The 20,714-nt window shown below is 38.8% G+C and overlaps 1 protein-coding gene across 2 annotated transcripts in view; it reads left to right on the top strand.

The window, feature by feature from the left end:
- AMMECR1 (AMMECR nuclear protein 1) overlaps positions 1–19,864 on the top strand; it is a 110,488-nt gene extending 90,624 nt beyond the window's left edge. For both annotated transcript variants that reach the window (XM_057538884.1, XM_057538883.1), the window contains 3 exons: positions 11,533–11,623; positions 13,019–13,115; positions 15,470–19,864. In XM_057538884.1, the coding sequence (XP_057394867.1) occupies positions 11,533–11,623; positions 13,019–13,115; positions 15,470–15,584 (303 nt within the window). In that variant the 3' untranslated portion in view covers positions 15,585–19,864. The remainder of the gene's footprint in view (positions 1–11,532; positions 11,624–13,018; positions 13,116–15,469) is intronic.
- Positions 19,865–20,714: the final 850 nt, after the last annotated feature.

The raw sequence follows: 20,714 nt of genomic DNA, 5'->3' as shown, positions 1-20,714 counted from the left end.
CATCTTTCTCTTGGGAGGGTGGGAGGTAGAACTCTAAGAATTGGTACTGTGTACTCTTTGAGGGTGTATTTATCCTCTCTGATCACCATCTGCCAGTTTGAATTTCTGGAAGATTCTGTATGCTTCTACTTGGTATTGTATATTTAATACATCCCTTAAGGTTTAAATATTGATGTCTATTTAGTGATGCTTTTCTTTTAAAGAAACAACAACAACAAAATACATATATTTTTGTACTTTTAATATATAAGCATTTGAAAGTGATTTAGGTACTGCTAGAATGGCTATGCTAAGAGAAAAAGATTGTCCTTTTCAGTTAGTTCATCATAGTTTAAAGTATTTAGCATAAAAGAAATTTGTTCCCAAAGAATAAGGATGAAAATTACATTTTTGAAAAGAACGTGATTTGGCCTTTAAAAAAAAAATGTACCATAATCAGTGATTGAAAATGGAATGGTATTATTGTAAGAATGATATTTTTAGGGTTATCCTTAATAATTCTGAAAAAGCATTGCTACTTTAAACACAGAATGCCAAAGTAGAATTAAAGACATTTTAAAAAAAGCATATGTCAATAACATTCCTCTCCTAGGTATATACCCCAAAGAAATGAAAACAGATGTTGAAACAAAAACTTACACATGAATGTTCATAACAGCACTATTCACAATAGCCAAAATGTGGAAACAACCCAAATGTCTATCAACAGATGACTGGATAAACAAAATGCATTATAGCCATACAATTGAGTATTATTCAATTGAGTATTATTCATAAAAAGAAATGAAGTACTGATACATGCTACAACAGGAATGAGCCTTGAAAACATTATGCTAAGTGAAAAGAGCCAGACACAAAGGCCACATACTGTATGATTCTATTTATATGAAATATCCAGAGTAGGCAAATCCATAAAGATAGACAGCAGATTAGTGGTTGCCAGGGCGAATGGGAAGTGACTGCTTAATGGGTACAGGGTTTCCATTGGGGGTGATGATAATGTTCTGGAACTGGATAGTAGTGATGGTTGTATAACATTGTGAATGTACTTAATGCCACTGAATTGTACACTTTAAAGCGGTTAAAATGGTAAATTTTATGTTATGTGTATTTTACCACAATAAAGAGGCACATATGCATATATATGTATGTATTTAAACCTACTGTCCATAATAATATAGTAATTCTAAGAAGAAGAAAACTTTAAAAATTCAAAAAATATAAAGAAAGAAATGCAAGCCATTTGCAGTCACACCATTCTGAGATAACCACTGTTAATAGTTTGGAATTATTTCTCTTCTTTTTCTGTGTCTTTGTATCAATAAAACTGCATATTTGTTTATGTAACTGAGATCATATTAAATTTACAGTCACTATTAAAAAGAGGACTATGGGGAAGTCTTCGTTTATGGTTTACCTTTGTATATAAGTTAATTATTTATATTGTGGATTTCCTTTATGAGGTGTCAGTCTATATTATGAAGGTATACGTTTCACTTTGAGAAATTTCACACTGTCAAATAGGTACACCTTTTCTTCCAAGAATGAAATATCCTTTTCACCATAAGTGTCTCGTTTTAACAGGAAATGCAAGGTGCTATACATGTTTATGCCAGAGAGGGAAACAGGAGATGATTACAGAATTTCAATAGAGAATTTTTAAGTCAAGGATTGGTAATGAGTATGTTTCATATGAGCAGAAGCCTCTAACATAGGGCTTTTCTGGTGGAAGTACAGTTTGAGAGTTGACCCCCACCGGTGCAGCGTGTTACTGCAGTACAATTCCTAATTAAAGGGACAAAAATGCCCAGATCAATGCAGGGAGAGGGCAAAGTCTAGAAGTCCCCAAGGGTAGAGTTAGGTAACTTCAGCAACAAGAAAGACATCCCTGTGGTCACGAGGATGAGGGATGTGACCAGTGGTAATAGACACCTAATTTTCAAATGACAAGTGAACTGCCACAGGGCTGGCAGTTACTCTCCACCCAAGGTTTTTAACTCAGCCTGTTTGGGAGCTGTCTTCTGGTAACATGTCTCTAATTTTATGATGGCAGTTAGTAGGAAAATAGGATCTACATCAGACTTTGTTTTAGAGGCTAGAATGCTTCTATTTGATAATGTGAAGAATGTTTGATAAATGGTTTCACAAGTGGATGTAATTAATTTCAAGTCACTATTGAATTGACAGAATGATCAGTAATGCTTCCATCTGTTATATTTCCTCAAAGTAGTAATTATACATTTAAAATGAGTGTCTGTAGGTAGCCTCTCAAGGAACCTGGGTAGTCATTAAAAACAACAAAGCCAGCCACAAAAGGCTGTAAAGACAAATTGGAACAGTGGTCCCTCCCTTATCATTGCCCGCATCATGATCTACTTATTGCCCTGGTAGGCATGAGAAGAATGAGGAGTGATTGAACTGGGGAAAAAAATTCATTGCTGATAAGTAGAAATATCTACCTACAAGACTAAAATGATTGTTAAATGAGGAAAATTGCTCCCCTAGGGAGAAATCTGAAGTGATCTGCCTTGTGTTTGAACACAGAAACTTATCACCATTGTTCTGTGTTCTTCAATCGACAACACTCTCTTAATTCTGAATGGCAGCATGGCTGACAGACATGGCATTTTAGAAAGAAAGAAAAGCTCATGCAGCATGTTGGAGTCCTCTAAAATGATACAGAGCCTAGAACTTGTATAGTTACACTATTTGGGAGCCATGCTTCCTTTTAAAGATCTGAAAGAAGATAAAACCAATGACATCACAATCCCTGGAGTTTTGACTCGTGGGATGATTCTAGGTGTGTCATCTACTAGCTGCTCATTTTCAGGGAGATATAAATGAATAAGCTTTTTGTTTGTAGAAGAACTTGTATAGCAAGTATGCTACCAGTGATCCTGTGGGGAACCGATGTAGCAATTTGCTGACAGACGTCAAAATATTTTATAAATTGTAGTCAGGCATCTTTTATCTCTGCTTTAGAGACAAGATCATTTTGAAGGTATGAGGAAGAAATATTTTTTGTATTCTGAAGTAGACCTTCAGATCATATTTCAATAGATTACTGACATTTTCACAAACCGTAAGGTACTTTTTGCTATATCTAGCTCCCCAAATCACTGAGATCTCACCTGTGTATACAGCTGTCACTTGTGGTCCTAAGGCAGATGGTTCCTTTTTAGCACCCAACACTTACATGGAATAAACCCATGCTGGGTGGGGCTGGCCAGCATGATCCTTATGTGACGCCAAAAATCTGTCCCCAGACTATAAAGCTAGACCTCAAGCCCCTAGTCTCACTCTGTCCCTAAAGCACCCAAGGTTGCTGGACTGCTGGTACTCAAGAGAGCTGCACTTCACTTTGAAAGCAGCCTCCAAAGCACACCTCTTGAATGATCACAGCTGATTTCTGACGTGGTCAGTTGCAGTTAATAATAGGGAGCTTTTGTAGCAACCTTCATGAGTAAACAGATGAGATGAATAAATCAGCTGCCATCATTATCTCGCATATATTTTAGAAGTTCATGTTCTTCTTTTCACCCTCTCTCCCCACTTAAAGGTTTACCTTTTTCTAGATCCTGTTAATGTTCCACTGAAAACAGTGTTCCCATTCATACACAGATGATTAGCATGACTCACAAAGTCACCAAGTGAAATGACTTCTAGTGGTACATGTTCTGTCAACCCCCAACCCTTGGTTATTTTTTCCCAACTGTGATATACACTATGTTTTCCTTCTCTTCTAACTGAAGATTTCTGCCTCTTTAAAAAAATACATAGGCTTCATATATCCAAGAAAATGTTTTTCACAGTATTTTCTCAGGGACCTTGAGGTTGTTGTATAAGATGTCACTATCATTATGGTAATTTAGTCTTTGTCCTGATGCTCTACTTTAAATGTTTTTTCAAGTGCTGTGGAACATTGGGAAAGGAATGCTTCACGCTTCCTGGCCATCTAGAAAGAATTTGCTGTGAATCAACAATTCAATGTATCAGAAGCCTAGTGAGGAAGCAAGCCGAACAAAGTAAAGTGACTTCTAGAAGGTGATTTAATGCATAAAAATTTCCATTGGCTATTGATACTCTTAGTGAAATGGGCTGCTGTAGTCCATTCTCAGGCCTCCTCCAGTCGCTTCCTGCTTCCCTCCCAGTGTGTTGTTTGGTGGTGGGAACGTTTTCCTGCTTCTTCCCCCAAATCCATAAATTCTTCCAGCCCTTTCCCTAGTAGTTGCATTCCAGTCTACTCTTTCCTGTACAGTTTGACTCTGTGTGTGTATCCCTGGCATTTGATAAAAAGAGTACTGAATTGTGGGAATGAGGGGACTCGGGTTCTCTTCCTAACGGCCACTACCCAGCTTGGTGACCTTTCTGGATCTCCGTTTCCTCACCAGGAAGCTGGAAAAGTTGGACTAGATAATTCCTAAGGTTTCTCTGGATGCTGACACAGTGTGACGCTGTGACTCCCGTTTTAAAAATGGCTTGTTTCGTTTTACTTCCAGGGAATCAATCACTGCTAGCCATTTAGAAGTCATAAGAGGTCCCTAACTTTTAAAATGGCCATTGCCAACTTAAATGTAGGAAACAAAGTAAAAGATAGTCCAGTTTTTAAAATTTTACATTCTAGATTTCTTTTTCACAAAAGGATTTTCTTCAGGAAGAAAAATACTCTATTCTAAACCATATATGCTTCTATTATATTACTGCATCATCCTCTAAGTCAACATTATATGTATAAATCTAAATTAAGCAAACATATTAGGGAGTGATTATTCACTTTACAAATAGATATTTTCCTTTGCAGAAGGACACACTATAGGGTTTCTTTACTATCCTCCTCATGACTTGAAGATTAATTCATTTACATAAGTTCAACCCATATGGAACTTTTTAGGAACAAATCTCTTGTAGACTGAGTAACACCGTATTGAGTCAGATACTCAATGTACAGTTGTAATGTGTATAAGATTTTTCTCAGTTTCTTATCAGGCAAACATTATTTTTATATTGGGTACATTTGCAAGAGGTATTTTTTTCCCCAGCCTTTGAAAAGCAAACTAAATCACATCTCTAGGTTTTAAGAAAATTTTATTACTTTAGTTTCCTTGTCTGTAAAGTCACCCCCCTCCTCATTCCCTTTTAAAAAATGGTAGGAATGCACTTTTCTAACTTTTGACAAAAAGCAGGCTTTTTATTTAAAGGTCACCTGTGTTGCCTGAACTTTCCTTGGAAAGCTTCAGGATGTTCAATTTTTAAGGAATGCTCATTATAATTAATCATTACAGAGAATAGGTTTTCTTTTTTTTCCTTAATTGCATTCTGAGCTGTCTCTTGTTCCCTGCAAAACCTTAGAGTAAGAACAGTTTCTTTCACTGCAAATGATATATAAACATGTTTGGCTTCATAGCTTTTCAGAGCACCTCTTCATTAGCCATGCTTTATTTTAAAATCTTAACTAATTCTTTCAAAGTTCATGGGGGTGATTATTAGCTAGTCCAGGTATTTTAGAGCTGCACGTCTATTAGTTAAAGTACAAGTTTTCAGATTGTTGTTCAGTGGCCTTTGTGAAATAAATTGGCAGCCTTATGTTCCTGATAGACAAGATGTCTAAGTCTCCTACATCTCCTACATGAATCAAAATTGGCACTAATTGGTCTTTTGGTAAGCTCTGCAAAAGCCAAGAATTGGTCCATGGAGACCAAACTAATTTCTAAGCTAAAGGTGTCTGATTTGCAGGGATTTTAGAGAAGAGCAGCTTATATGTATTTTGGTCAAGGAGACCTTTGCAGTTGTTTTCACAAAATAACAACGGGGGGTGGGGAGAAAACCTCAGCTGAGGTAGATGGTGAAGTGGAGTTTTTATAGTAGAATATATTAAAAGGTTACTTGTGCCCAAGTGATGGTTTTGCAGTCAATTACCCTTTTTGATTTATTTTTGTAGTATTTCTTCTGCTTTTAAGAGCTTCTCACTTGAAGGAGATTTGAAAGCAAGTACAGCTACAGGAACTGGTCAGATAATGGATAAAAACAGCCTAACAATATAGTCCTTGGCGACATCTCATTTGGTTCAAGAGAAGATTATTTTTTAAGTCACGAAGGCAAGAGTTGTCTCTAGCTGGTACTAGGATTACACGTCATCTTTATTTTCTCCTTTATACTTTTCAAAAGGGATTTTTTTTTGGTAATATGCATGTACTATTTTTATAACCAAAAAAAAAATCCATGTTTATAATTTTTAAGGTTTACAAAAGTAAAAATTACTGAGAAAAAACCCCTGAATTGCAGCAACACTGTTTTTAAAATTTATTATTTGGCCAGATTCTGAAGTGTTAATTGTTAACCATTGTTAATTGTTAAGTGTTAACTGTTAATCAGATGGGCACTTTCAAAACTTCAGACTTAACTTCTGAAGTTGATGGGTGGATTAAAGCGTTGAGGAATCACAACTTTGAGGATTTGATGGGCAGATCTGGACAATCAATACGTAGTCAACATTATTTTTGTGTAGTCGACATTATCAGGATTGGGGGAAGTGTTTCATTATGATCTGTGCAAATTGTCATCAGCCTTTATGATGAAAATGCTAATTTTTCTTGCTCAAATAAGAACTATTCTTGGTGGAGACCCAAGTTTGGAGTATTTTCTTCTTTTATGTGGAATTTGCTTTCATTGGGAAGAGGAAGAGTCAGTCTGCAGAAGTCTGAGCTGGGGATGGGGCAAAAGGTACTGTGGGGCTATGAGTGAATGAGTTGAAGGTGCTGCGTTATGGGTTTTGTGCTTTCAGGCAAAAATATCACTTGTGGCTTTGTCCTCCTACAAATATTAGAAACACCAGACTCTGGGTCAGACCCATAGGTTGTCCAATGCAGTGTTTGTTTCTGTCCGTGGTACCACGGGCTGTTTTGTGAGAGAGCGTGTGTGTCTCCTATGATGCCAGCCTCTGGAAGTTAGGGGGTGTCCTCTCCTTAGAAACAGAGTCCTTCCATTCAATTCAATGGAACTGCCATACTGAGCCTGGCAGGTCAGTCTTTCATGAATGACCAGCAACTGGCTGCTTTGTTAATTGCAAAGCCTGTTTTGCCAAATGATATCAGCAACAAAGCCATGTCAGACAAACCTTCAATTCTTTGATCTCCTGATATTTTTTATTTTATTCAAGGTGAACCCACTGAAAATCAGTGGAGTGAGCTATGGCCATACTGTTACAGGGAAACCCAACATTTGGTTCTGAAAATGGGGACGAGTGGGACTAACTGTGACATTGCTAAGACAGGATGAACCTGAGGAAGTAAATTGGTTTTATTGGCCGGGAGGTGATCAGGGGCAGATTTAGCTTTGAGGGTCAGGACCGTGTAGGTAATTGGGGACCCAAATGGTCCAAGGCTTGCATGGAGCCTACTCCACTTAACCAGAGCACATTTTATACTCACTGATGCTTTTAGCCAGATGACTTTTTCATGTTTCAGCATATCCAGATTGTTGGCTTGCTGATTAGGCTCACAAGTAAAAGCGAGACCCTTTTGTAGTGCTGCTAGTGGATTATAGGACTAACACTTGCCTTATAGACAGACTAGGGTGTTTTAAACTTTGTGCAATTGAGCAGAGCATAATATGGACTATGTATTATAATGAGGAGGGAGAGGGCACTTATTTTTAATGTTCCTGTGTTGAGAGTCACTGCATTAGGGGGTAATAGTTTTAAATGAAGCCACGTTTCTAACAAGGGACCAGATAACGAGGATAAATGAAATCTGCAGACAGTCTAGAAGCTTCATTTTAGCCATTATTTATAATCTCTTCTCCTACCAAACCTTTTTACTATGTAGCAAAATTGATTAATTTGCGTGTATCTCTTTTCCCTGTGCCCACATGCTCTCTGATAGAGCGGTGAACAAATAGAGAGATGGACAAGGGAGGAAAGAGGATGAGGCCGAGGCCAGGGGGAGTTGGGGATGCATAATCCCCACACTGAATAATCAACTCCAGAATAATCAAGATATATTTTAGGGTCCTAACATTAATCTTGATATTTAATCATTCTGGGTGATGTTAAAAACAAAAGATTGTATAATAGCATTAATAAAAATCACTTGCTTTGGAAAGGTTCGGAATATGGCTTTCTTTTTAACATGAAATAGGAATCTGCTGAACTGCTCTTAATGTTCGCTCACAGCACACACAGATACAGCTCTGTTTAATTCCATATCCTCTTATCTATAAGTCCTACATTTAATTTGCTACCATTCGAGTTGATTTATAGCTTTGCTTAGCAAAAGTACAGTCTTGATTAAAAGGACATTATCACAGCTGATGGACCTTGAAAGCATTTTTCTCCCCAGACCTTCTAATAATTTTGAAAATGACCTGAAGACTCCGATAAGGCTAGATTTGCATGTCTCCAGCTTTTGCTCACCTGGCTGTACTTCGGGCAGTGGTGGTTAGGGGTGTTTGGTGACATAGTTTTCCCATATGCTAACTCCTTATCCATCCTGAGAAATGGAAAGTTACTGCGATAGAGTTTTCTAGCAAGTTTGCTTCAAGGAATCCCAGAGCCCTGGTTAGCTGATCTCTTATCTAGCTGATCACTGCAGCTAGAGCCTTTGTCTCTTGGGATGCTGCTGGCCCGAAGGATTCTCCAGTCTGTTGAAGGGAGGATTCAATTATTACACACGAGGGTTCCATTCTGGAGTTGCAGCTGTGACAGATGCCTCCCTCCAACAGTACAGAATTCGTTTTGGTGCTCATTTCAGTGGAGATGACTTAATTTGCAAAGCCAGTGATTTCCACAGGTTGGCCAGATTGGGTCAGTCTCCCTCCACAGCAGGCCATTTTCCACTCTCCTGTTTTGATTGCGCAGTATGACTACTTGGTGGCGTCTGTGGTTCTGGGAGCAAGATGCTGTTGCTCAACAGGTGATAAAAGGCTATTATACTTTGATTCTGTTCAGAACATTATTACCATTCTCCTGATTCCACTAGTTGAAAAAAAAATGAGTCACTCTGGCTTTGGCTTTATATCTCTGTGGAGTATATTTTTGACCTATGAAATAAGTTATTTCTCACAAAGGAATCACTTGAAAATCACCATACCTACAGTTCAATTTACAGGGCTTTCGATTGTTCAGAATCGTAGGAACACAGAAAAGAATAAAAAATTGTAAATGTGGTACTAATTCAAAATGGGGGAATTTGGGTAATTTCTTTCATGTCAAATTTGATGGGGGGGCCTTCTCAAAATACAACAGTAAATCAATTTTATCCATGAGTAATTTTTATTTTGGTCAACATGTCCTTCCAGTTTGGTCTTAACCTCTTCATATGCATATATCTTTATTAAGATATTATTTGCATACCATGCAATTGGTCTTACCTCTTTTCATTTTTAAATTACTAGGCTTCAAAATCTCTGTCATTTTTGTTGAATAGCACAGAATGTACTCCTATGAAGAAAGGATTTATGTCTAAATCACCTCCAATTTGCGTAAATCACTTTTTTTCCCCCCAATACTTAGCCACAGTTTGTCAGAGCTAGACTGATTATTAGAGGTTATCTAGTTAACCCGGAATAAAGATCACCTGGGGACTTATTCTTTTTACAAACTATACTTGCTGAAGTAGGAAACCTGAAGTTCTGATAACCTTCGCAGCCCACACCCCGACCCCATACCAATTAAACAGCACTGATTGAGTCTAACATTCTCATCTCCCAGATAGGGAAACAGTCTTCCTTTCACAGTTTTGATGAGACACCTTAATAAACACCAAAATTCTTTTCAATTTTAACATGACAGATTTTTGATACATTGAGTTGAAGTTGCAGAATTCACCTCAGTGAATGATGGGAGCATAAATTATTTATGCCGTATGTTTTTAAAAACAAATTATGAAGGATCTAATATTGTTGAAGGAAAAAAATTTCAAAGTCACTGATCAGAAAGTCAGTATACAGAAACTGTTGCAAATCTGTCATTGTCTCCATAACGTGTCAGGCACTAGGGAGATTAGTAGATGTCCTTTATCCTGGAAATGCCTGATAGCTAAGCACTCATATTTCTTCTCAGCTGTCCACAGTCATTTCCCACAGGGTATGAGAGGCCTTACTGTGTTAGTTTTTAAACAGCTGCCCTGATTGCATTTTCAGCAGAAGGATATTCATAAGAATACTGATATTGGATAGAAGAAATAGCCACAGAGATAGGCTTTAATAAAAAAACATCAACTGCTCAGAAGATCTGACAGACTCTAATGGATGGATGTGTGAAGACCTGGGGGAAAAATAAAATGGATTTTCCAGAGGACTTCTTATTCCCTGAAAAACTGGGAAATTTCAGGCTAAGTGCAGAAGAAGCAAAAGAAGTTTTCATGGACCCCTTTTCCTCTTCTAGACCTTTACCTCCATACAGATGAATGGATATAGCCACCTGCTCTGAAAAGAAGCCCCTTTCTCCGGTAAAAATGTTTACCTGGTCTTAACATCTTCCCTCCTGGACTTTGGACAACCTTAAACTCCACCTGGGAACCCTTGATCTAAAGCAACCATAGATTTGGGAGAGCAGAATGGAGTTGTTACTCGTTTGAAATGTCATTTTTATTATCAGCGTATATAAAGAAGACAAGAACTTTTTGTGATCTTTAGCACTAAACACTATTCTATGTAAGACATGACGGGAAAGGACAGATTCCTTTTGACTGAATGCTAATCAAAGAAAAAGTAGATTACTTTCTTAAAACATTAGCAAGAAATTACCCACACTTACTTAGGAGACCACCTTTTTTAGGGTACCATCAAAAGTTTGTCTTTCACATAATAAAGTTATAGTGGTCTCTGGGTTAGTATATATGAAACTATGTAAAAATGCCCTGCCCCAAAGTCATTTGAAATCTTTATTGCTCTCAGATTTGGCAGCAGTGTTGTAGATAGACAGTGAGGGTTTGCCACCGGCACGCTTTAAGCCATAATACATTTTTTTAGAAATACCGTAATGGGTGATGATGCAGGATCTGATTGTTAGATTTTTTTCAGTCTTATCTGTGTTTGTTTGTCTACATATAATTCAAGGTTTCAAAGAGACTAGACAGTTTGGGAAGAGAGTCAGCAGTCCCAGAAGTTTTGGAACTCAATCTGAAATGGTGATTATCCCTGAAAGCAGGATGGTTGCTTGCTACCTCTCTGAAGTCGGTTCCCTTGGTCTAGTTCCTTATTGTCATGAGCCACAATTTGGGGGTGGGGGCAGGACTCTTGCCATCATCGATTGTCTTATTCTACACACAGCCTCAGAATGGTGGCCCTGGTTCCAAACAGAATGGCATAGCCCGGTGCATGCTGGGCACATGCAAAAATCAGTGTTTTCAAGTCTCCGTGGCCATCATAACGGCCTTCAGTCCTCAAAGTTAGTGTTTCAGAAAGAGAAAACAGATATGCCCTTCCAAAAGCAAGGGGAAAGGAAGAACTGCATTCTCTGAAAGTTGAATTATAACTTTTTCTTTCTGTTTCTATGAAGAAGATTGTACTAATAAAACTGCCACTTTCTTTCAGGTGGGTGTACATGGCATTAGAATAGAATTCATCAATGAAAAAGGATCAAAACGCACCGCCACCTACCTACCGGAGGTTGCAAAGGAGCAAGGTCACTGTTGTACTTTATTTCATATGATCTAGTGAAGAATTTAAACAAATATACAAATTGAAATGCGTTATCTGACCTTGCAGTTATATCTGGTAATTGATCACTGTCAGATTATAAGAAATGACTCTTCCATCGCTGCCACTGCAATGTCTGTATGAAATCGGTGAATTACACAGAAGTTGAATCTCTGCACTGAAGTTTGGTAGCAAAAACATATAAAAGTATACTTTCAAAAAAAGCATAGATTTGTAAAAGTTGGGCTTTATTTTAGGCAATGGTTTGCTATGAATTTTAAGTGCCATTTTCCCATATTCCACTGGGCTGTAGCCTTGTGGCATAAACAAGCCTTTAGTTTGACGATCAGCCACACCGTTCATTGTCAGTATCAAATGTTTCCTTCTTAGGTGGTTGCCATTACTCCTTCTGCTACTATTAAGATTGTAAGTTTCCCATGAAGAAAAGGAGCATTGAGAATACATGAACTATTAGTGTTTTATATGTTCCTAATCAACAAACGTTTTTTGATTTTACAGATATAGCACAAACCTTTATGAACTACCAGTATAACACAAAATAACGTTTCACTCTGTAGTATCTTGTCCTTTCTAGCCACTACTAAATTATAGTTTCATGTTAGTTGAAATGAATGCCTCTTCTTTATCTCATGGAGCTTTTCTTCTCATCAGAAAGCATTGGTAATTTGGTTTTCCCATATCTGTTTCATATAAATATGATATATAACTACAAAATTTAATATCATTAAACCCCCAAATGAGAGCGTTAGTCTTTAAAGCAGCTATCTGCAGATTTATTTGGGTTGCTTTCGAAAATTTCTTAATTCTGTAGTTCCACTGACTCTGTAAAACATACATAAGAGGTCGAGGGCCTCGGGTATGAGTGTGCATCCCGTGTCAGAACCCATAAAAATGCCTTTGAATGCTGCACACAGATGCACTTGATAGCCTGCAGAAGATACGGTTAGAAATGGCGATTACCATGAGTTAGTGTGGGAGTCCTAAGTACTACTGAGTTGGCTCAACGAGGCTTTTCCTTCCCTTTTAAAGATGTCACCGTTAGAGGAGAGTACAATGTTTGTGGCTTGTTACTGAGACACGACCGAGCAGTTACTGCCAGCCTCTCAGGCTCCTTGCCTTCGAATGCGGTTGAGATAAAGAAGCCAATGTCGCTAGCCAGCAGGGATAGCTAGAAGTTAAGGTGTGCCATGGTGTCCCTGCTTCTGTGCAGGATGAAATCTTAGCTCTTCTGTGTGACTGTTTTTAGGACCAAAGGGGTCGGTGACAGTGATAGCTGACCTCTACAAAGTCATTTTGTATTTAACCAAAGGTGGTTGTTACATGTACTTGACTGGTATTTTATCTGGTCTGCTCTCCACAGGATGGGACCATATTCAGACCATAGACTCCTTACTGAGGAAAGGAGGATACAAAGCTCCGATTACTAATGAATTCAGGAAAACCATAAAACTGACCAGGTACAGAAGGCGTTTCCTAGTGCAAGGCTGACCAGTACATTTTGATGCGTATACCTATAACCTTTTGATTTCTTTGGTCTCTCTAACTATACTTGCTTCTCTTTTCTGAAACAGAGTGGAAATGAATGGCAGGGCTGTACTGAGGGTGAATACAATGAACTCTGCTTGGCAGTAAAGCCCATATGATGTATGAGCCCATCCTTCGCATCGTAGCTCTGTGGGCTTACTCTGGCTTTGTTAAAGCAAGCCCTCTGAGCCTTTAGACTACATTATTGAAGAAAGTTGCCTGAATTAGAAATTGGCCAGCTTTTGACATTGCTTAGCAGAACCCCAGGATCCCGATAAGCAGTCCTCAAATTTGAATTTCACCTTAGACTTTTGGCAGTGATAGAAAGCTTGCTGAAAAACACAATTGAGCTAGACTCACAAATGCTAGATGAATTTCTGCATGGGCTCATAGGGGTACTTATTTAAAAAGGAAAATATCAAACATTTTGGGAAAATGGGTTGCTGTTTCCATTTCTTTTAATTCCACAAAACCACATTGAATGCCTATAGTCTAAAAATGGACTATTCTCAGCTCTGAGGAGTTACAAATTTGAAAATGCCTGCATTGCTGCTCTCTCTGAGTTCATATTCTAGGAGAATAGAAGGGCATGTACAAAGATAATTATTAATATACAGCAGAATGTGATAGATGATATGAGATCATAGAGTAGGGAAAGAGGAATTCCAGGAGGGGGTTGAGGATAACAGAAAATTTCAAAGAGGAGGTAGATGTGAGGCTGGGCTTGAAGAATGAGTAGAATATTTGACAGGTGGAAAGTGGGGGAGGAAAGGGATTAACTTAAAGAGAACTTGGTGAGTCAAGGCATGCAGGTGGCGAAGTATGGGGCAAGTTCTAAGGAATCTGCAATAGTCTGATTTGGTTGGTCTCTCAGTGTACATAGAGGAGGTGGTCACTGGGGAAAATATGGCCCAGAAGGTAGAGAGTAAGAAGTTTAAACCTGATGCTATAGGCAATTGGTAGCCATTGAAGGGTTCTGAACAGATGGGTTTGGGGAAGTGTAAGATTAGAATTGGAAACAGGAAAAATAATTAGGAGACACTGTTATTATCTAAGAATCTGTGGCAGCAATCCAAAGAAGGTAAAATGGGAGCCTTAACACGAGCTGTGGCAGTGGGATGGGAAGAAAGGAAGGAAAAGAAAATATTGTGGGAAAAATGAAAGGACTTAGTCATCATTCAGAAGTAGGGAAGAGGAGCAAGTCAAGGCTTTCATCTCAATAAAAGGGACCAAGGCAGTCCCTTTCACCAAGAGAGGGACCACACTGGGGAGAGTTACATTAACGTCTTGATTCTGGATTTGAAGTGCTTCCTAGGCTATCTGTATAGAAATGTCCAATAGGTCACTGAAAATGTACGTGTGTAGAGCTCATGGCTAGAGATGGTGATTTGGGATCATCTGTAAAGAGGACATAGTTGAAGCTGTGAGGCAAGAGTTCACTGAGCTGGGACAGAGCGTAGGGGCAGAAGAACTGAAGGTAGAAATGTAGGAAACTCCTACAAGGCGAGGGTAGGATGAGTAGCCAGAGAGATAAGGAGCAGTCCGAGAGGCAGGGGGAGAACCAAGCGAGTATGGAGCTGTAGAACACAAGGCACAAAAGAGCTTCCAAAAGGGAGTGGTGCGTGGTATCCTAATGGAGAGGTCAGGCGGGATGAGGGGTGGCTTCTGAAAGAGCAGTTTCTGCGGAAGCGCGGCAGTAGAAGCCAAGAGGCACAGGGCCGAGGAGCGGTGTGAGATGAGGGATCGAAGGTAGAAAATACACGTTACTCTTCTGAGAAGTGTGGCAATGAAAAGAAACCTGAAGATGGGGGGAAAGAGGATTGAGATACCACGATCAAGACAAGTTTTTTGTTGCTACTGTTTTCCCTTAATGGCAAGACCTGAGACGTGTGGACAGAAGGAAAGGAATGGTTAAAGAGGAAGCAACGGAAGATCCCGGAAGAAAAAGTAGTCAAGTGAATGAAATGCATACATGGCAGTAATAGGCTGGCTTTCCTCCGTTCTTTCCTGTTAGCAAACCGGAGCTGAGGGGGCAATACAATTTCTAGAACAATTTAAACAAGGAGTAGTAGAGTGCAAAGAGCACCGGACTCAGACTCTGGATTCCTGGGTTCTGATCTCAGCTTTGCTGCTTATTAGCTGTGTGACAGTGGGCAAGTCACTTCTTCTCTCTAGGCCTCTGTCTCCTGATCTAGAAAATTATCTCTAAGGGTCCCTCCTAGCTCTGACATTCACACGTCACCTATTTCGTGATGTTAACTTTGTCTCTTCCCTAACTTTCTTTCAGGTACCGTAGTGAAAAGATGACCTTGAGCTATGCTGAATACCTTGCTCATCGCCAGCATCATCATTTCCAAAATGGCATTGGGCATCCCCTTCCGCCATACAACCATTATTCCTGACACTGAGCCACACAACCAGTCACTGGGCCTCTCTGCAGACCTCTTCCCAGGAGACCCTACCCCTTCTTGGTCTAGCTATCTCTTTTACTGTACCATTTTATGATGATAGTTTCCGTTGCCATGGTGAAGCTTCGACATCGTCAGTTAAGATCATCATGGTAACGGTAACGGGTAGGAAAATGGCATTTATTAAGATGATCCTGTTTTATTATTTTAGATTGTTTTTTTTTTTTGCAGCATATATGAATTTTGGGGTTTTCTTTCCTTACAATATTATATGGAATTTTGCTTTGCTATCTCAATCAGGTTTGTCTTTCTGTCCTTCTTGCCTTCCTTCCTGTCTTCTTTCCTTCTTTCTTTCTTCTCTTCCTTCCTTGTGTTGACTGTGGATGGAAGAAATCATGCAGTTTCTAAGGATTTCATTTAGGTGTTTCTTTCATTTTCCTCAGTAAGATAGGTAATTTTTGATAGCTGTGTTTGGGAGTAATTCATACCAGATTCAGGTATTTGTATATTACTCTTGAATTTGTCTAAAATTCATTTTGTTATGAGAGCTTAGTATGTGGGTCTTCTCTGTTTAAGTATATGTTTTTCCCATGGTTAGAATAGATGAACTTTCGCTCTAGTGTAGAACATTCGAAGGTCCGTGATAGGACTTGTCACAGAGAGTGAGAAATCATTTATGCCTATTGTGCTGGTTATCACAGGAAAAACTGCCTCATCACTTTATAGAACCAACTTACAAACTAAAACACTGTTTTAAGAAAGTACAAGCTACCTTTGAAATATGCTACAGAAATTATTTTGAAGAGCAGCAAATATCAGGAAGAGAGCAGATACAGAATTTAGTGCCTTTGAGAAGAATATAATTAAGTGGAATTAAGAGGGGTTAGAAGAAAGGCAATTTAGAGAAATATTCTTAAAAATTTTATTTCTATATGTGAAACAACAGATTAGACAAATTGCTTACTCTTAAGTATTTTTTTAAGCTGAAAAATTTATTTTGAGCAAATAACCAAAAAGAGACATGTGTCTATTATATATTAATTTAAATTTGTTAGCTTTATCTTTCAATAAGTCATGATTGGCCAGAGACAATTTTAGCTACCATTTAAAGAAATAGTAAAGATAATCTAGTGAAACAAAAGTTAATACATGTCGTGATTTCAGACATGTTTGTCATGGGGACAATACTGGAGTTTTAGAAATACTATAAAATTGCTTGAATCTCTTTCTGCACTACATACTTTTGATAGAAACACATTTACTATATCGATAAGATGTTATGTTACCCCTGTAAAAACGGAGTTGGCATTTAGATGCGATATAGTTGTTAGAGCCCAGCTCATTTGCAGGGCTAGTCTTCCCATGATGCATATGCAGAGAACTTCCTAATGTCAACGGGAGGTCTGTATGTATATCCCCAGGAAAAATGACAGATGATTCTGGAGAAAGATTACCTTCATTTTATGGTAGTGTATATATATATATATATATGTATGTGTGTGTGTGTGTGTGTGTGTGTATGTGTGTGCGCAAATTTTTTTTCAAACAGGAAACAAATACTTCAAGTGATGAATATAAGTGTGGTGCAGAATATATAGTCTAAAACTATGAGATGTCACGGAATATCAAGATGGCATAGCTTATACATGCAGTTGCTGTGACAAGTGACAGACTGCTAGTTCAGAATTTGAAAACCCTTTTCTAGTTTGTGAGATTAATCGGCTGAATTCCTTCTGCTTGTCCTTATGGCAAAGCAAACTGCTTTTGTTTTTGATGAGAGTTTTCAGAAGTTTGTTGGTATTCCTTCGTCCACAGCATCTGTTGTTGGAATAACCATTTTCAGTCGTGATGCCTTAACCAAGAAGCCAATTGTTAGCCTGAAATGGAATCTCGGTAGCCAGTTCCACTGAACCTAGAGATTAGTCAGAGAAAGCTAGCTGCTGGGCTTTAGAAAGGGATTTTGAGTCCTTTCATTTCTACTTGGGAGCATTCTGGAGCAGATTAGTCTTTCAGTATAAAAACAAGTGGCTACCTGATGGAAATTTTTTCTTGCCCTTATAGGGAAACTGAGCACAAGCTGAATGATATTGTCTGCTGCAAGAAAAAAAAAAAAGTAAATAAAACAAGCAAACCGAAGAGAGACAAAATAGACCAATATTGATCCATCTTATCTATCATCTCATCAGTTCAACAGGCTCCTTGTCCTGGGTGAGCTCATGGTTAGAAGTTTTTTTGTTTTTAAAGAAAAGATCTATTCCATACGTGTGTGTGTATACTTACAATACATACATATGTGTGTGTTTATGTATTTAACGGTGCTAATCAATCTTGAGCAGGTCACGTGACTGGTCATGCGGACTCTAAAATCATATCAGATTTTTAAAAATTCTTGATATATGCAGATGTTATACAGATTTTCTTACCAGTGTAATAATGTTATACTGAAGAAATAACCATCCTGCAGGCTTCAGAGGACGAGGTCAGCAATATTTCCCACCGTGGCTTGGGGGAAAAGGATAGTTTTGTCTCCTTTTGTGTTCAAATTAATGCACAGTGCATTTGTGTGTCTAAGTAGCTGTTGACTAAAAGACTTTGTAGTGTAAAGGGTGTTATACAAACTTGTAATGGTGTGCTTCAAACAAATGCTAGACCCTTTCACCTTTGTCGTATATTACAAAGCTGTTAAATATGTAGTTTGAATTAACTTTGAACATGTTGAAATATGTAGCATGTGTTTTTAACTCAGACGAAGATTCTGACTGCACAGGTTGTGTTCTAGCCAGTTGTGGTTTATTTGTGCAGAAACACAAATGTGAATTGCACTCTTGTCACCAGAATATTGTGTAAGTTCAGCGATCTCTAAACAGCTCAGAAGTAATACTTGAACTTCATTTGAGTAGCACAAAGTTTACATAGCCCCCCTTTTAAATGTTAATTAGTTCCATTTATGTTTTCCGTTTTCAGATGCAACTGGGTATTTTTTTCCTCTTGGAAAATAGTACGTATTTAACTTTGGTATGTAGCAAAAGGCTTCCATTTCTGGAAGGGTTTTCTTGTTCTTAAACAAGGTCAGCCAGGTACCAGATTCTAGAAGAACAATTGCCCCTCCTCCTCCCCCCCATTAAGTGGCCTTCTGACTGCACGAGAAAATGTGCTACTGCCCTGCCCGCTCCAGTCTCCGGTGTGATTGATGGAGGAAGTGCAAGACTTGCTCTTTACCCCCCGCCCCACTTAAAGCAGTTATAAGAGTTTCAGTCCAGAGCATACAGCCCCAGTGTGCAGCACACCGGAAGTTTGTATACTGGCCTCTGTTCATGTCTTCAAATGTGCAGGAAATCCGAAACTGTCATCTGGAATAGGCTCCATCTCTTGTGTGTGTTAGATCAAACCAAAGAAGCCCCCAGCCATGCCCAAATGCTGCTCCAAAAGCCTGCCTTCCAGTCCTTACAAAACCTTGCAGGATTAAATGTGTTAACTTTTTTATTTTTGTACAGTTTCTAAGTGATTTTTGCTAGTGATGTTAAATTGAATTAAGTTTATTTGAGGGGTGTGAGCACCTCCTCCATTTAAATAAACTGGTGACTTTCCTTTTATTTTATAAAAGAAACCCGTTGTGTGCCTCTCGATTTAAGGGTTTCTGATTACATTATTCTTAAGACCAGCATTGATCCTTTATATACAAAGATATGTTTTCCTTGTTTTTTATTACTGTTTCAGAAGAAAATAAACCTTTTATTTTGCTCTGGACCCAGTAACTGCGCTGGTACATAGACGCACTGAGAAAACAAACTTTTGTAACCACCTCTGACTGTTTTTGTATATGAAAGTTGATTACTTTTGAAATATTTGGATCAAGTTTCTAAGTTATTTTAGTGTTTTATATGTTCCCCCAAATTACTTTGAATCGGTCACCAGCATAATGAGTTCTTGGTGATGCAGTGGTTGAGACTCGTAATGAGCAAAGCTACCTGGAGTAGCTCTTCTCCTCCTCCCTTTCTTAGTACCCTGTTTTTTGATTACAGTAAGACATCACAGATTACCTGAAACCCCTTCAAGTATAACTAGATCCTCCTTCCTTCCACATTTAATTGCTTAATAGTTTGAAGAAAACTATTGGAAATGGGCATTTTATATGACATGTATGGCTTTAAAATATTACAAATGAAGAAAAAGAAAAATGGGAAGGTTTATGTGGGTCTGTAAGGTATGGCTGTGGAAAGATATTGTAGTAGTTTTGACACTATTGTTATTACCTTTAAAATCATTTACCCAATAAAATGTTAAAACTGAGTTACCACTTCTGGTGTCTTTCTTTAACCGGCCTCATCAGAGGATTCGGGGCTCGTGGGTACTTCTTACTAAAAGCTAACAGTTGAAGACTTTGAAATAATATACTTAGGAACTGATACGGATTTCTTTCCAAACTGGCACTTGGGAAACCTCATCTGCTTACCGTTGCTCCCTACCGTACGATTTACCTATGTCATTCTTTTACCCAGCCGTGAATCCTGGCCTGGTGATACAGTAGTCTCTGGCCTTTATTGGGCACCCTACCCTGGCCACGGATCTGAGGCCAGCAGCAGACTTGAATTCCAGTGGCGGCATGGCTATACTTAAGCCCGCTCCAAATTTCTTCCAGATCAGTGTATTACTGGGTGTTTCCCTTTGTGAGCTGGTAGGGGGCAGTAGCAGTACCATCCAGCACAATCATCTGGTGAGGTGGGAAGGCTTTCTTCTGCCATCAAGGCTTTCTTTGCCATTTTCTCAGTACAGGACAGAAACTGAACATGCCCAAGATGTGGCCGCTCGGAGCTTGTCCACACTCACTGGGCACATCACACACATAAACGTATTTCCAGTTTTCCAGTTCCAGAGTGGTATGAGATGAACCCTATTTGCCACTTGAGCTTGGGGAAAACGTCTTGAGTATCGGGCAAGGCAACTAGTGCTACTGCCTTCCAAGGGCCAGATGGGAGCCTGCTTCAAGCACGGGATCTCTCGGTGTGCTACCTCTATCAGCTGTTGCCTTATCTCTTCCTCTATGGAAAGGCCGTCAGGGACATTGCTGACATACCTCTGGCTCTTTCTAAATCATTTGCTGTCTCAGTTTCATCATGCATATTT

This window comes from Balaenoptera acutorostrata, chromosome X (genome assembly GCF_949987535.1).
Source record: "Balaenoptera acutorostrata chromosome X, mBalAcu1.1, whole genome shotgun sequence".
Classification (NCBI taxonomy): domain Eukaryota; kingdom Metazoa; phylum Chordata; class Mammalia; order Artiodactyla; family Balaenopteridae; genus Balaenoptera; species Balaenoptera acutorostrata.
This window is presented reverse-complemented; position numbering and strand designations above follow the sequence as displayed.